Here is a 17480-nt window from a genome sequence, read left to right as displayed (position 1 = left end):
AAATTTACATTTAGAAACAAAAATTGTCAATTTTTCTATTTATCCAATGTTGAGAATTTTCCATTTTGTTGGACCTATGCAGTTCATTGTAATATTAATACATTTCAATGTTTGATTTTAAGTGTATTTTTTTTTAACTTTAGTAATGATTAACAATATTGGGACTGTGTTGGGTCACCACTTGAAGTCGAATGTAAAATCTGGGTCCTGAAGCAAAACCAGTTGAAAACCACTGGCATAGACTTTTGAGTAGTAGTCCACTGTGAACTCCTCACTGCAAAGGGCGGACATGTGAGACACCCTACATCAAGTGTGTCTTTTGGGACAGGACCAATGTCTAACCTATTAAACTCCCTTCAGAATGCCTGAGCATGCAGTCTACACACTATGTGGATCCCATACTTTTCGAAAGGACCCTTGTTGTTGTTTGGTCATGTGATATTTACCAACTTCCTGTTAATTTGTTTTTCTAGCGTACCACTGGGACACTTCTGACTGGTTGCCGAGCACACGCCTACCTGACATAGAGGAAGTACCCACTTATGAGACCAATGAAGTGGCTGTGGCCTTAGAATCCGATTATTACCTTGGCGGATTTGACATCGACAGTGACTACCCGCCACCTCAGGAGGAGGAGTTTTTGTCGCAGGACCAGTTGCCCCTACCCCTTCCCACTGAAGAATACGACACCTCACCCCCCAATCAACCCACCTCCAGGGACAGCACGCTCAGTGGGGACCGTAAGCCCCGCCCACGATTCCACCCCAGCCAATACCTGCCCCCGCATCAGCTGCCACTTGGCTCCGCGGGGGAAGAGTTTAGCACTTTTTCTGGCAGGGAAGAGCATCTGTCCGTCAACACCTCCTCGGTCTCCGATGTTTCCTCCACTCCCTGTGGGGACTCAGAAATGGGAAGCTTGAATAGTCTGGAGGATGCACACACACAGCTATTTACACAGCAGACTGAGGTGTGATACACACTCAGATATGCTTATACACACATATAAACAACATTAGGAACTAAAAACACTGTTATTAAAGTTTACAGATGCGCTTTCAGACATAAAAGGCTCTGAACTGTTGCATCTGTCAGAGCTTGTAAGAACGACACAATTTAAGTGAGACCGATGCAGCAGACAGACAGTCTGCGGACCGTTGACGCCACAGACAGACTCTCGGTTCCACCCTCATCGTGAGCTGGAAGCAAAGCTGCCCTAGTATGAAAGCACAGCAAGTGACAGGAAGTGATGTCATGGGTGGGAACCCATGGTGGGAACCAAAAAAGCAACAAGAAGTGTTTTAGCAAATGGAGACCAATGATCTGTAGACATGTTTCCACAAATCTCTTGGTATATTCCTTCCAGTTCCTGTCATAGATGTTTTTGGTGTGTTTGAAAGAGATGGAGAGTTTAACTCTGTTCCAGAACCTAGTGAGCTGCCTACCTTGACAGCATTTTAAGAATTCATAGACCCTGATGTGAAGACTAACAACATTATGCTGCCTTGTATGATACCTCGCGAATTCTAAAGACAGCAAAATACTCCTAGCAAAGTAAAAATAAATAAAAACAACAGATGTTATTCATACTGCCATTGGTCCACATCAATTGTGGGTTTGACCTGGTGATTCACCTACTTTGATGCCAACATCTGGCATCAGTTGAGATCAATCAGATAAGTGCAGGGTTTCTGAGCGGGTGCAAACTTAAAGCTTTTGCAGTGTTATAATACTTTCTCCTATCCCAACTTAATATGCAGATACAACTAGAAGTAAGCCATTCATTGGTTAATTTTCTCTATATAAAAGTTATACGTGACCTGTTTAGACCGACCCCAGCAACATTACTCAACATTACATTATCTCAATCAGCTCCTTAGTTCAGTAGTCAGGGCACTGATCAGAAACCCCACAACCACCCCTCCCAATCCCGACCACCAACAAATATCCCCATGGTCAGTCGGCCATTTTAAGGGCTGTCTCAATACCAAAATTGTTCCAGTGCACTGAAACGTTCGCTCCCTAAAAAAATCCCACAATGTACCATAAATACCAGGGAGCATCGTTGCTTACTATGTTCCCTTACCGGAAACGTCATCATGTCTTCTGAAGTCTCTCAACTCATTAGAAGACAAGCACAAGTGTAAATATATGATGTCAAAGCCTGACACATAGAGACATTTTCCAAGACCATATCATGTGTCGGTCACGAAAGTCAATACAATTTAATAACAGATGGTAACCGGTACATTGCGCTTTAGCATTATGTATGCAGAATTTAAACATGATAAATCACACATTGACTATTGCATACTGTACAGGGCCGGTACTTAGATGCGATCTTTGATACAATCTTTTTGATCTTGCGGGTGGCAAGTGGTTGTCTCTTCATCGGACCCCCCACAACCCCCCACTGTATATGACTTTAAATCATCACTGAGTGGTTCAAACAGCTCCTTTTAGGGTGTGTTCACACTTGGCAGGTTTGGTTCAATTAAAACGAACTCTGGTGCGATTGCTCTGTTAGTGCGGTTCATTTGAACAAGTGTGAACGCTGCCACCCGAACCTTGGTGTGCACCAAACAAGTGGACCAAGACCGCCTGAATAATGGGTCTCGGTCTGCTTCCAAACGAACTCAGGTGCGGTTCGATTGATATATAAATGCAACGTGGACCAAAGACGTCTAAACGGACCAAAAACAGGAAGTAATTTACCTAATGCTGACCTCAAGCATTCCTGGTTGTTCTCATCATAGGAGCTATGTTTCCCATTACAGTTCGGTACTGGTGTCGGAACTGCAGTCAGCTGTTCTTGCAGCATATCTTCGTTTGTGTGCACAACGGAGGAATTCCTGCCGCTGTTTTGACTCCTTTACACATTATATTAACTCTTCTTTGTTCTCAGAAGGTAGAAATACCACCATGTATACATATATAAATAAAACGTGCGCATTTCGCCCAGCAGCCAGCATTGTTTTGGATGATCGGCAAGTTCAGTCAAAAAATATACGTCATGAAAGCTGTCCAATCAGGTTGTGACTCTTTCCTGATGCCTTTGGTTTTGTATCGTTAGGTTCGGTGTTATAAATGCCTATGTTAATGTTAAGAGATGTATCATTTTTGGTCACTTTTTTGGTCCGGACCAAGAGAACCAAACCACAAGTGTGAACACACCCTTACTGATCTCATGTGGATTCTTTTCATAGAATTAGGCATGTAGTAAATGATAACACATTTTAATGTCACATTGGTAAAGGTATAACATGTAGTCTGTTGACAGGACACTCTATCGGATTCAATAATTAGTTACATCTCCCGTGTGCTTAACGCGAGGAGCACTTTTTGTGGGAGTTGCTGTCTATGTAGAGCGTCCTGAATCAGTAACTTATGAGGTTCCATTCCTTAGAAGGCAACTGCCTATGTATGATAAAAGACAGCAAGGCAGCTCAATATGTTTTGGATCAGAGCTTATGTGTGCACAGGTGTTCATGAATATGAAACAGTTTTATATAAAATGGTCAAAAAGCACACATTTTATGTATCTCTCTTAATTCGTTTTATTTTAATGCATTGTATTGCATTGTATTGCACTAAATTGATGGGCGGTATGTTGAGATATACAATGTTCCTCCCTTAATAATTATGTCCTAAACTATTTAAGGTCTTGGAGTGGAAGCAGCCTCTTCCTGTTGCGTGAATCATTAATGGTAAATGGTCTGCACTTATATAGCGCCTTTTTAAACTTAGCGGTATTCAAAGCGCTTTACACTGCGTCTCATTCAACCATTCAAACACACATTCACACACCAATGACAGCAGAGCTTCCATGCAAGGCACTAGCCTGCCATTGGGAGCAACTTGGGTTTCAGTGTCTTGCCCAAGGACACTTCGGCATGTGGAGTCACCAAACCTGCGATTAGTGGACAACACGCTCTACCACCTGAGCCACAGCCGCCATTACTCTGTTTAACAGCTGACCCTAAATAGCACTATTTTATTTCACTGATCATTGAGATGCTGTGTTCTTTACTGTGTTTTAATGGAAAATGGGCATCGCTCTTCTGTAATGTTACATCACCCCCCTTCGTTTATTGTCTTGTTCAAAACATCATGATTGCATATCAGAAAGCCATAAGCAGAATATCATTACAAGTCTCCAAGTACACATATATTTCCATCTTCACAGGCACATACAATGCAAAAATGACACATGGCTGTAGCGTGCGGTTCAAACCTCCTTCCACTCTTTACCAATCCTAAGCGTGAACAGGAAAGTGAAAGCAATAAGAGCAAGTTAGAAAGCAGGAAATGTCAAGTCCTGCAGCTGAATACTGAATATAGTCAAGGGAATGAAAATGTACAGAAAAGTGAAAAATCATTAAAATATAAATCAAAATGAGAATGATAGCGAGAAATGTATGATACCGTTGAACAGCTTTGGATTGGAATGTAGAATTAGGCCTGAGGGATCTCGAGTTGATTTTCGGAGTGTGCACTGTTATATTAAATACCATTGGGCAGATCATCTTTTTATACAAGCTGTAATTTTGACGTAAATTGTTGTACAGTGTATATAACTTAAGTTGTTCATATGCAGATTTTGTAGATATTAAACTGCAATCTTGGCAGGGTTTCGGCATCCTGCGAGCGCATTTTGACACAGATGAAAAGGACAAATTAACTCACAAAATCACAAATTTGCAGATATTTTTAGCATATACACGAACACATGCTTTTTGCTTGTGTACGCTTTGTTTTGTTTAGTTTTTTTTTTTTTGTTTGCTGCTCAGTTTTAGACTCAGTAGATCTTGCTTTTTACTTTCAAAATATCAATTTCTCCTGCCATTTTTTTAAATTGTATTTTTATTTCTGTTTACAATGTTTATATGAAAGAAAAGGGATTTACAATACTTCTGCCTGCTCTATGAAGGGCGTATTATGTTTTCTTAATTGGTTGTCATTTGTTTGTTTTATTCAGTTTGTTCTGTTTACTGTGTAAAACAGTATTAAAACATGCCTGTTATAAATGTAAAAAATGTTTATTCAGTGCTGGATTTTTGTTTTGTTTGTTTGTTTTGTTTGGTGTTTATTTTTTTTTTTAATCAATGCTAAAATAAAAAGGAATATTGATCAAAGTGAATTTCTAATTTGAACTTTTATGTGTGTTTGTGTAATTAATACTTACCAGGTAAAAAAACAGTTAGGTTTGTTTTTGTTTTAATTAATCTTGTTAATAATAACTTGAAATCAAAATTGACGTGCGCAATTTATCAGTGCATATTCTAAAGAAAAAGCTTTGTTTTCATCAACGTGTAGTGACTTTCTCGGCCTCTTGATACAACTTTTTTGCTGATGTAATCAAGGCTATGAGATATTTACATTTACATTTGGCAGACGCTTTTTATCCAAAGCGACTTACAGTGCACTTATTACAGGGACAATCCCCCCAGAGCAACCTGGAGTTAAGTGCCTTGCTCAAAGGCCCAACATCTTGGTGTATCTTGGTGGTGCTGGGGCTTGAACCCCCCGACCTTCTGGTCAGTAACCCTGAGCCTCAACCACTGAGCCACCACTGCCCCAGTTATAATATTATAACTGCCCCAGAGATATAATATTAATTAATAATATCGTAGCTTAAAGTGTTTCCACTTTTCATGATCTAATCAAATCCTGATGGGTAAAATCAAGGCCCGTCCTATATTTCATTGTTTCGCTTGGAAATACATTACACAAGATATAAAGTTTAGCAAATGCATTGCAAAAGCTGTCTATTAGGATACATTTAAGACTGCTGTGCTTGACATGAATGTTGAGATCATTTTAAAATTTTGTCCAGAACACCTTAAGAAATCCTGACTTATCTTGCCTGTGAAATAACTTCAGATGTTTGCATTTGGGCTTTATAATTTTATAACAAATTATAATTTGGGCTGTGTGAGTTGTATAACAAGAGTTTAGGATCAATAGTAACTCGTCAGAATTGAAGAGTAAATGGTCTGCACTTATATAGCGCTTTTTTAACCTTAGTGGTTTTCAAAGCGCTTTACACTGTGACTCATTCACCCATTCACACACACACACACACTCACACATGCCTGCCATTGGGAGCAACTTGGAGTTCAGTGTCTTGCCCAAGGTGGAGTTGTGTGGACCGGGAATCGAACCACCAACCCTGCGATTAGTGGACAACCCACTCTACCACCTGAGCCACAGCCACCCCAGAGTCTTTCAACAGTACGATGAATTTACATTTATGTATTTGGCAGACGCTTTTATCCAAAACAACTTACAGTGCAATTTTTACAGGGACAATCCCCCTGGAGCAACCTGGAGATAAGTGCCTTGCTCAAGGACACAATGGTGGCTGTGGGGCTCGAACCAGCATCCTTCTGTATAAGTGAGTGTAAGTGAGCGTGTAGTTAGTGCGTGTAGTTAGTGTGTAATAAGACCTCTCTCTTTGAAAGCTTCTTTGGCACATTTTTTCTCCACAGTGGAAGCATTTCAAAAGCATAGGGTGGTTCAGTTTCATATCCTCATTTATTTTATTGTCTTTAACTTCAAGAGTCTATTCAGCTGATCTAATATATACAGTATGCCCTCTTGGAGACCAAATGAATTGTTCCTATTTTAGCTCATTTTTACCCACCTCTAGATAATGATACTGTATATGCAGAGTTAGCAACTGTTAGTTCATTAACATAGCTAGCTATAAATAAATTAACTGTCCTGTCAATCTTCTGGAATAACAATCGCACACCATACAAATGATTCTTGTTTAAGTTCATTGTTACAGACATACCTTCTTAATTCTAATCGACTAATGCTAAATACATTCTGGTTGTTTCACCATTCAGTGAATTGTTGCTTATTTGATTATGGTAATTTTTAAATGCCCTAGCTTATTTAACCTAGGAAGAGTCCAATTTAGGGAGCGAGTCAGGGTGCCTCGAAGAAGTTGACTGTCGCTGGTGCATGCTTTAAATCTACTTGGTGTGTGGATTGTTAAAAACAAATGAAGATTAGAATTGAGACGTATAGATTATATTTCGAAATATGGCCTGCATAATATAATCTCAGCACTTCTGATACATAAAAGCTGCACCCCTGTGAGAGAATATAGAAAGCTCCCACTCGAGACGTTTGTAATGTGTCTGATGAACTTGAGCGGGAACAGCAGGTAAGTCAAAATGCCAACTCTCAATTAATGCAGGTGGGGCTCACTGATAACAATTCATTTACATTTGAAGCCAGAATTGCAGCCTGCCTTGTTGCTTTTGTACCCTGATGTAATGAACATTAAGCCTTACTTTGTTCTTTCTTTATTTTACATCACATAAAAACATCCAGGGCTTTTAACAAAAGATCTGGGGCTTCAGCCCAATCAGCCAGGGTCTAGCTACGTGCCTGGGTAGGGTTGCACCAGCTGTGCGTAAGGTCTCACGTAACTTAGGACGTAAAGTTCACACTAAGGGCTTAGTAACTACTTGTTAGTTTGTAACTAAGTCAGTGCTTAATTGGGTTGCACCACCTGTTCTTAAGGCAAGACTGTAACTAGTAGTTTGTAGCTCTCCGTAAAGTAATACGCAGTCACATAATATAATGTTTACATTAATTGATCCAATAAACAGCCTTCAAATTTGAAACAGAAGTGTTAAAAAGCTGTGAATTTCAATTTGATCTTGTTACGGTTGATGTTCAAACCTTGTTTACTCATGTAACTTTCAGATTTCATTAATGGTATATTTAGCCTATGTAAATAACAATACCTAATAGCTGTATCTGAAACGAATAAGGGACAATATATAGAATTATTTATACAACAGTCTGGAAAAATTGACATTTATCTATTTTAATATCTTAAATATATCATATATGTTGAAACTTGAGTACACAGGAAAGTGCACCGTAAAAAAAATAAAAATTGTTTACATAATTTTTTCTCCTGTAAATACAAACAAGTGTAAATGTCAACATCATACTGTATGTTGAAATTCTACCCAAGTTTAATGGTGCAACTCAAATATTTAGTAGTGCATAAATTGTGGCTTAGTGCCCATTTACGCCACAACTAGGCTAAGTTTTAACTTACGTATAGCTGGTGCAACCGTCCCCAGGTCTTTTCAATCTAATTTCATTTTTATCTACTTTAAAAAATAAATAAATAATTAAATTATCTCAAATTTAGCTTTTAAGTGCATGTATCATGTTTAAAGGATGTTTAGATAATTTTACTGGAAAACAAGAAATTGTCAGCAACAAACACTGAATTCCTTAACAACTAATGGCACTAATGACAAAAAACGAAAACTTTAGAGATGCTGAAGCGCTTTACACTTGGGTTTACACTTCTATCGGGAAGACACGCAGGCTTGAGTGAGGTTTAAGATGCCATTTATTTGATGAATGTAAAACAGAAAAGTAATGTCTCTCTTTGGCGTAGGCCCTGTCTGGCAGTCCGAGGGAGTTGTTCTCGGAACCGTCATATCCTGCCGGAGATAGGAGGCAGGGGCGAGGAGCCTACCCCCGTGTGGGACGGGGCTCAACTGGTGGTGGTGGGGTGGTGGAGGTTGCCGGTTAGCACACTGAAACAGCAATGTGATAGATTGTGAGCAGACTTATAAAGCAATGGCTTAGGAGTTACCCAGCTAATGATGTGATGATGTACAACTGCTAGTCTTCCCGCTAGAACTACGCTGCGCTTCCATTTCAGTGCCATTCAGGCTATTATAGTACACTGTCTTGGCTGGACTATGGGCACCAGATAGGTTAGGTGGTCTGGGTCAGGCCCTGCCCTTCTTAACCACTGGGTCGTTCACTGTTCCAAAAAACACAAATACTGTAAAATTTACGATTAGAAAAAGAAGAATAAGTGTTGCCATCAACTGGCTAAAAAATGTATGTCACAGGGACAAATTAAAAGACACATATCTAGCTCTTTTACACATTGCACTTTACACTTGAGTTTAGCACAAGCTGAGTGATACAAACAGTGAAGTGTCTGAGTGCTTTTGGTGTGAGACATGAGTACTTGTGAAACATCTTTCGCCCAGTCGAGGACTGGAACTAACTGTTGTATATAATTGATATGTTGAAAGTGTTTGATATTACTTGATGGCAGTGTGGTGTGTACAGCATATTTTGCAGTTCATAACTCTATATTTCATTAGCTTATATACTAACTACCTGAACTATTTAAATGTTCTTTGTGCTTGAAAATACACTGATAATCACCTTAATAATATAAATCATTAAATAGAAAGTCACCTGATACAGTTAAACAACAAACTGCAGTACAAATCTCTCTTTCAGTATTTAAATAAAATACAATCTGGGAACGATTTTACTGCATTTGTTAACAGTAGTAAATGCATTCGGTATCATGAGTTAAAAGAAACAGTATTTTATTACACAATTTATTGATCTTGGTTAATATTACTTTATGAAAATACAGTTGTTCATTGTTAGTTAATGTTAGATCATATGTTATTTACTAATGTTTACATGTACAACTTTCAATTGAAATAATGTATTAGTATATGTTGAAATAAACATTAATAAATACTGGTTATGTTTGGATTAATAATTTAGTTAACTTATGTTAATGAATACAACCTGTAAAGTGTTACCTATTATCTAATGATGCATCAAAGACTTCTGTAAATATTCTTTCACTGTTTTACATCATACTTTTTCAGGAACAAAAACATATTTCGTTTTTTGTTTTTCATATTATCTGCATTTCACTAAATACTGTAATGTACTTAGTACTTGTTAAATATATTTATAATTGTAAGTATATATATATATATATTGAGGTACGTTTGAGGTAATTAATTCCTTCAAAAAACAAAACATAATTTTTTGTGTGTATTACATAGTCTTGTTACATAAAAAAATATGCTTGGTAAATTACCTAAACAGGTTTTTCCAACAGCATTTTGCACACTTTTTCTGTTAAATTGTGCAGAAATCTCTTTTTTAATTTCTTTATTTTTCCTAAATAATTACAGTGAGCAAATGCACCACAATATGCACTACTAAAATATCATCAAATTAAACTGTTCACTGTACCAAAATTCTAATATTTTCTTTTAAATGACAAAAATAAAATACATACAAATAATGAAATAAATGCTTGGAACATTTTCTGTATTGTGCATGTAAATAGCTATCACAGAGCAATATTATACATTTTTAAATGCTTAAATTCGATACAGGCCCCCTTTAATGGATGGGCGGCTAGTCGTGTCCCAGAATTCCATAGGGGCATATGGTATCTGATAAAATTAATCACACACACTGATTCGACCTTGCAAACACATACAAACACACACACATGCACATGCTGTAGTGATGTCATTAGAAAGATTGATGGAGATTATGCAGAATATATTTGGTGTGGAGGCAAGAGATATGAAGAAGTGTAAATTCGTTTTTGACATGTTTGTTTACCTTTGTGCCTGTTTGTGTGAGTCTCCATAGATTTTCAAGTATTTTGCATCTTTTGAAGCATGTGCAAGAGATCGGTCGACTTTTGCATTCCATGTCCATCTCTTTCCCTTATCATCTCCATTAATGTTAAGTCTAAGCTTCACAAGCACATTTTCTGCTTTTGTTTTGCCTTTGGTAGAAAAAACGGAAATAACAAAAAGACAAAAGACTGTTGCAAGGGCCTGTAGGGTTGTTTTATTAAGCAGATAAATCTAGCTCGAACAGTAAAACAGGTCAATAGTGGCATTTGCATGGGTGGATTGGCGTCCCAAGGCATCCAAGTTCTTGTTCTTTTGCAAGGTCTTTCTTGGACAGGTGACGGGACAGTTTTAGTGCACACACCTAGGTCTCTTGAGCACTTTGTCTTTGTCTCACACCCAACTGGACTGCAACCCCCCCCCCTTCCCCCATGCTTTTGCATTGCTGTCTGTTGAAGCACAAGTCTGTACCTGTATGTGTGTGTTAGTGCAATACTTCACAAATGGTTTTGCTTCAAGATCCAAATTTTGCATTGGACTCCAAGTGGTAAACTAAAACGTGCTTGAAATAAAACATTGGAATTTATTCCTTTTTTTATAATAATTTATTCCTGGAAAACATTAACAGGCTTATATTTATAGTTTGCATGTTGTTTTCTCGTGGAATGGTTATATACCGCCCTGGTTAAGTTAAGTGTGTGTGTGTGTGTGTGTGTGTGTGTGTGTGTGTGTGTGTGTGTGTGTGTGTGTGTGTGTGTGCGCATGTCTCTTCCCTAAAATCTCTTTGTAAATTGTGAATCAAGCAATAGATAACAGTTATGTTTTTCAGGACAATGTGTATAAAATGCTTTACTCTGCTTTCCTTTCCCTTGCAATCCATATTTTTTTTTTCTTTTTTCATCTCTGTCATGGTCTAATATTTGTTTTGTTCTCGCTCTCTGCCTTTCTTCCCTTTTTTCCAAACCCATCAGTGTCTTTCACTCTTTATTTCCTCTGATTGACAGAGTGGCACCCAGGCAGAGTGCTGAAGCATGAACTGACTTCAGATCAGCTCTCAAATAAACTCCATCTCAGCTTTATTGAGTGTACGGATGCCTGAACAAACTGTAGATCAGCCCCTAAATAGTCCAAGAGATAAATGTATTCTGACTCACGAAAATGAGGTTAAAGAAAGGCATGTGTTTTACGCTTATCGCAGCAGTTTCAAGATGAAATATCAACTGTGTGTCACTAAAAGCGAGTTAAATGTTCTCTCAAAACATATTAATTCTTATCGAGTTTTAAATTAACCAAACTTTCCTCCCTAGCCTAAACCTTAAACCTTAAAAGGATAGTGTCACAAAAAGTACATAATTCTATGAGACCAGGTTGCCTAAAATGTGACCAGGATCTTACAGGCTGTCCACATTATGATAGCGAGCTGACATAATGAACATGACTCAGAGTAATGGTAAATGTTAGCGCTGCATATTTCTAGCGGGAAGACTAGCAGCTGTACATCATCGCACCATTAGCTGGGTAATTCCTAGCCAATCACATGTAAGCCATTGCTTTATAAGTCTGCTCACAATCTATCACATTGCTGTTTCAGTGTGCTAACACAGCAACCTCCTCCACCTTACCACCACCAGTTGAGTCCCATTCTGCATGGGGGTAGGCTCCTCGCCCCTGCCTCCTATCTCCGGCAGGATCCTACAGGATCATTTCAGGGTGGCTGTGCACCCGCTGAATCTCGGTAGAAGTTGGATGATGCCGCAGGAAAATTACTCTAAACATTGAAATAAAACCACTATATAATGGCTTCAAAAAAAGAAAGATATCCCGTGGAGGGTCTTTCGTTGCCGCTGAGCTTTCGAAATGTCAGCTCAAATTACCTGGACAATTTGGATGTAAGTATGGAAGTATCATTACATGGCCGGTGCTAAAAGCATAAGACATCTGCTTTTTTCAGAATGACATACTCCCATAACACTCTTACTTCTGTTATACACAGAGGCACCAAAACATATATGCAACGCATTGGGGCGCCATGTAAAGGGGAGTACCAGCAGCTTACGAAAGGGGGCACAAAAATATAGATTAGTATGCCAGAAGCAGTTAGAGTAGTATGGGATATTGATGGGAAAATTAAGCTTTATGAAGCAATGAGGCTTTCAATACAAATGTTTTGAAAATGGGTTCATGACTCAAAACTTCATTTCAAGGTTAGTAGGCAAGTTTACAGTAATTTAATTTGCTACTTATTAAAATTCTGGTCAAATGCACCTCCGGTGCTGTTATAAATGCATATTATAAGTGAATCGAACTATTGAGCATCTACAACTGAGATGCTGTTCTTGAGTAGCGCTCAAATATTGCACACTGCTGTGAAGGCTAAAAATAGCTGCGAGTGCATCACCAGCATGTGCGTGACTTTGTGTCAATAGAGCAGCACCATTTACTAATGCGCTGGTGCTGCGCATACTAAATATTTATTTATTAATCACAGCCTTTAGGGGGCCTGGGTAGCTCAGCGAGTATTGGCCCTGACTACCACCCCTGGAGTCGTGAGTTCGAATCCAGGGCATGCTGAGTGAATCCAGCCAGGTCTCCTAAGCAACCAAATTGGCCCGGTTGCTAGGAAGGGTAGAGTCACATGGGGTAACCTCCTCATGGTCGCTATAATGTGGTTCTTGCTCTCAGTGGGGCGAGTGGTGAGTTGTGCATGGATGCCGCAGAGAATAGCGTGAAGCCTCCACACTATGGCTCCAAGGTAATGCGCTCAATGCTACGTGATAAGATGCGCGGATTGACGGTCTCAGACGTGGAGGCAACTGAGATTCATCCTCCGCAATCCGGATTGAGGCGAGTCACTATGCCATCATGAGGACTTACAGCTTTTTGTGATTCACAGAGCTATCGCACGTGTTCATGTGGCTGTGAATGAAATGCACAAGTCATATTAACTACTTTAATGGTGTTTTTATGGTTCTTTTATGTAATTTTTGTAGCTTAACAGTAACAAACATGACTAACACGCAGTATCGAATTTGGATTGGGCTCGTCAAACCGATACCTGATGCGTCTAAAAGCTTCAGTATCGGAGCCGATACCGATCCAGGTATGGGACAGGTACATCCCTAATCTGAACTAGAGATATAAAATTGTGCATTTTCTGGTGTTTTTAGTATTCACTAATTTCACTTATTTAGATGTCAATATGTGATTTAAATGAAAGTGGTCATGACCACGGTAATCTCCAAAAATCATGATTAAAGCAAGTCAACACGGTCAGGCAATTATAGATCTTAAGTTCTAATTTATATATTCACATCGCTACTGCTAGCTTACTAATACAAATATTTATTGTACAAATTCTCAAATTCAAATCTACAAACTCTCAAGTTTTGCTACTATTTTATCTTCATAGAAATGTGCGCTTCTTTTGAACCAGTTGCTGAAATAGTCACGTGGTTTTTAGCCGAATGAAGCTTCGGAAGTCACAGATCACGTGTTTTTATAGTCTATAACTATGAAAAATGATGCGATTAATCATGATTAAAATGTGTAATTGACTGACAGCACTAATTCTTTCACGTTCCATACAAATAAAACCAAAGTGACAGTGAAAATCTCTGTCTGTCTTTGGAGCGTTTCCTACAGTGTGACATCTAAGAAAGAGAGGCCCCTCTTTCTCTCTCTCTCTCTCTCTCTCTCTCTCCCTCTCTCTTACAGAGAAACCAGACACCTGGTTATATAACCCGATATTCCTAACGAGCCCCCATGCTGGAACAATCTCCAGCAATCACTGAATTAGTTAACTCATGCACACACATCTGAGCAATAAAGTCGCAGTCAGGTTGTCACGCCGTAAGAACCTCCTTTAGTCCCAGCGGTGGTGTCGTGGGTGTGAAAAAAATCCTAATCATTCAAACACCTCGCAATTGATGGATTTGAGTAGACAGGGCTGTTATCTGTTGTTGTCGAACGGGGTGCGTGTGTTGGATCCGAAAAAAAAGAAACTGATTTAATGTGCGCGCAGGATGGCATTGCTGGCTCGTGGAGATAAAGGCACCAGCAAACATGACTACATTCCTGTGCCGTATCTGTATTTGTAAACGGGAAAAAATAGATATGCAATGTGTACCCATCTGTAAATACTGTTTTTATTCTTAGAACCACATCCAACAATCAGCCAACAAAGTCCAAACGTGGCCTAAATTCCACCGCACAGCCTTTATCTATCTATCTATCTATCTATCTATCTATCTATCTATCTATCTATCTATCTATCTATCTATCTATCTATCTATCTATCTATCTATCTATCTCTGTCTTTTTGTCCCCTCATGTATTTGTCTGACTTTATAAACTAAACATTTTCATAAACCGATCCTGCAAACACACGTGCACCCATATGCTGCCTATTTATTCAAGCCTGCACTACTGAGTGAATATTGGGCTTTCATCTTGAGTGCAAATTTTGATTTATTTCTAAAGCTGAATAGAAGGACAGATTAATTCCAACCACATGGGGCAAATGTTGTTGTATACTTGATATTGCTTTCATTGAGAAATAGTTAATGATATGCTGCGACCTCTTTCCAAGCTGCAAGGGATTTTACAAGGTGCAGCATGGCTGTGTTATGCTTGGATAATGTCACACCTGCCTCTCCTACTGTGTGTGTGTGTGTGTGCTTTTGTGCGTGCGTGAGAGAGTTGGTTTTTGTGGTTTACAAGGACATTATTTTAGGTTACACACTAGTAATTACAAGGGTATAAATGTGGTTTATGAGGGCACCCCTAATGTCCCTGTAATTAAAACAGCTTGAAAAACACACTAAACAATGTTTTTTTTTGAAAATGTAAAAATGCCAAAGAACTTCTGTGAGGGTTAGGTTTCGGGGTAAGGATAGGGCAGGGGTGCCCAATACGTCGATCGCAATCTACCAGTCGATCACAAAGGCAATGCTGGTAGATCGCACAAAATGTAAATGTGCTTCCGTTAAATTTTAATTTTAATATATATATATAGGCTATATATATAAAAATGTCTTTCCTTCTTTTAGTTTCTGTCTGACTTGCACTTGACGAGTAAATTTTGACCAGGCAAGATTTTGTTTATTCAGTTGCCATGACAACTAGGTTCAGGCTAGATGTCAAATCCAAGGGCTTCTGAGAACAGAGCGCGAAATTGCGAAGCTAGCAGTGTTTGAGACTAGCTACCAGCAGCTAATGCCCGGATTATACAAAACTGACTGATTCAATTCAGTGCAAATCATCAGAATAAGGTAAATACCCTGGCTATTTTTTATATTGTGCTGTAGGTGTTTTGGGTTTAGTGTTAAAACATTGATAGTGATATCAACATTGAACATTATTACATATATATTTTTTTAATTAATTACAAGATTAATTCCATGATACATGAAGTAGTCCCAACAAGCATTTAAAAAAATGAAACTGTGATTTTTTTAGTTGGTAGATCTTATTAAGTTGGCCATTTAAAAGTAGATCATCATGCAAAAACGTGTGGGCACCCCTGGGATAGGGGATAGAATATATACACTGTTAAAGATTTAATGTTCACATAAAAGTACATTTATTAATGTTTTGTTTGTTACACTGTCACCATTGTTGCGTCTTGTATGCAGAGATTTCTGTGTGTGTCTTCTTAACACTTTGAGGTATGCTGTAAGTTCATCAAAAACCTCAAACACTGAATTTGCTGATATCATTTTGCTGAAGTATACTTTACTGTTTTTGGTTTTATGTTTTTATGTATAATGCATGACTATTGCCATAAAGTGCACTTAAACATAAAGTGCCATTTGCAAGGTAGGATCAGACATTAGGTTTTGTCTTGCAAGTAGCACAGTGTAACTACTTGTCTTTTACTTAAACATAAATTGACTGACTTAAAGAACATAATATAACAATAAAGAAGGTCCAAGGTGCCAGCTCAAGAGAATACTAATCACCATAATGGTGACTTCTAACAAAACAAAAATAAAACTAAGACTTCCATTACATAATCACAGTGGATTGATGTAGGATGTTGGCCATACATTTACAGCAATTTTTTACAGTTTGTAAAGTATAAACATCATTGTCTATGGAGAGTACTCATAATGATTGGAGTAACAACGTACGTGTCTCTGTCTGTCTGTGTCTCTGTGTGTGCGTGTGTGTGTGTCCATCATTGTGGAAGATGATTTTAAAAGTATCGCTCGACGCTTCGAGGCGTTTTAACTCGAGCCATTTTTTGTTGAAGAATGCCCGCACGTGCACCTGCACGCGGAGGACTGCCAGCGCGTGAGTGTGGCGCGCTCACTCATACACACGGGTTTCGGTCCTCGGTGAGGAGACCGTGCGGCTCTGACCGCCCGTGGGAGAAACCCAGCGTGCAGAGCGGGTCGAAGGCTACAACTCAGCTGCTGCCGTCAGAGATGACAGTAGCCTACTCGCTGTGGGACTCGCTTTGAGGCGAGTTGTATATATATATATATAAACATTTAACGGCAGTCTTTAATAATAAAACGTGAAGAACACCGGTGTCCGGTGACAAGCATCGGGTTCCGTTCTGTCGCCACCTTCACCGCTGAATAAATAAAGTCTGACTGACATACATGCGAGCTGCCGCGTCCCACGTTTGACAGAGGTGTCTGGATTGCCTCGCTCCCCGGTAACAACACGGGCTTCGATGCAAATAAGCTGAACGTGAAAGAGGAGGAAGAATTGGAGGAGGAAGAGGAGGAGGAGTGAACCCACACCGGCGCGATTCTCCAGTTTATCAATCGATTGGAAATACAGGAGCGCACGCCACTGGCGCGAGACGCTCAGAGGAGCTCGAGACCAGCCTCGTGAGCGGCCCGCGCTCTCACCGAGAGTGACTTCTTTTAAAGAGAGGGACCTTCATGACATGGATCACCGCAAAGTTTAACATATTCATCAGTCAAGCGAAGAACCGTGTGGAAAACCTGTTACATGTGATGCATTAATGGAAAAACTAAACACGGAGCCACCAAGCTTCCC

General features: G+C 39.1%; 1 protein-coding gene across 1 annotated transcript in view; it reads left to right on the top strand.

The window, feature by feature from the left end:
* LOC127629571 (protocadherin Fat 3-like) overlaps positions 1–5115 on the top strand; it is a 198762-nt gene extending 193647 nt beyond the window's left edge. Inside the window, exon 31 of the mRNA XM_052106671.1 lies at positions 474–5115. Within this exon, the coding sequence (XP_051962631.1) occupies positions 474–973 (500 nt within the window). The 3' untranslated portion in view covers positions 974–5115. The remainder of the gene's footprint in view (positions 1–473) is intronic.
* The last annotated feature ends 12365 nt before the right edge of the window (positions 5116–17480 follow it).

This window comes from Xyrauchen texanus, chromosome 36, assembly GCF_025860055.1.
Source record: "Xyrauchen texanus isolate HMW12.3.18 chromosome 36, RBS_HiC_50CHRs, whole genome shotgun sequence".
NCBI lineage: Eukaryota > Metazoa > Chordata > Actinopteri > Cypriniformes > Catostomidae > Xyrauchen > Xyrauchen texanus.
The sequence above is the reverse complement of the archived record's forward strand: the minus strand, read 5'-3'. Positions and strand labels throughout refer to the sequence as shown.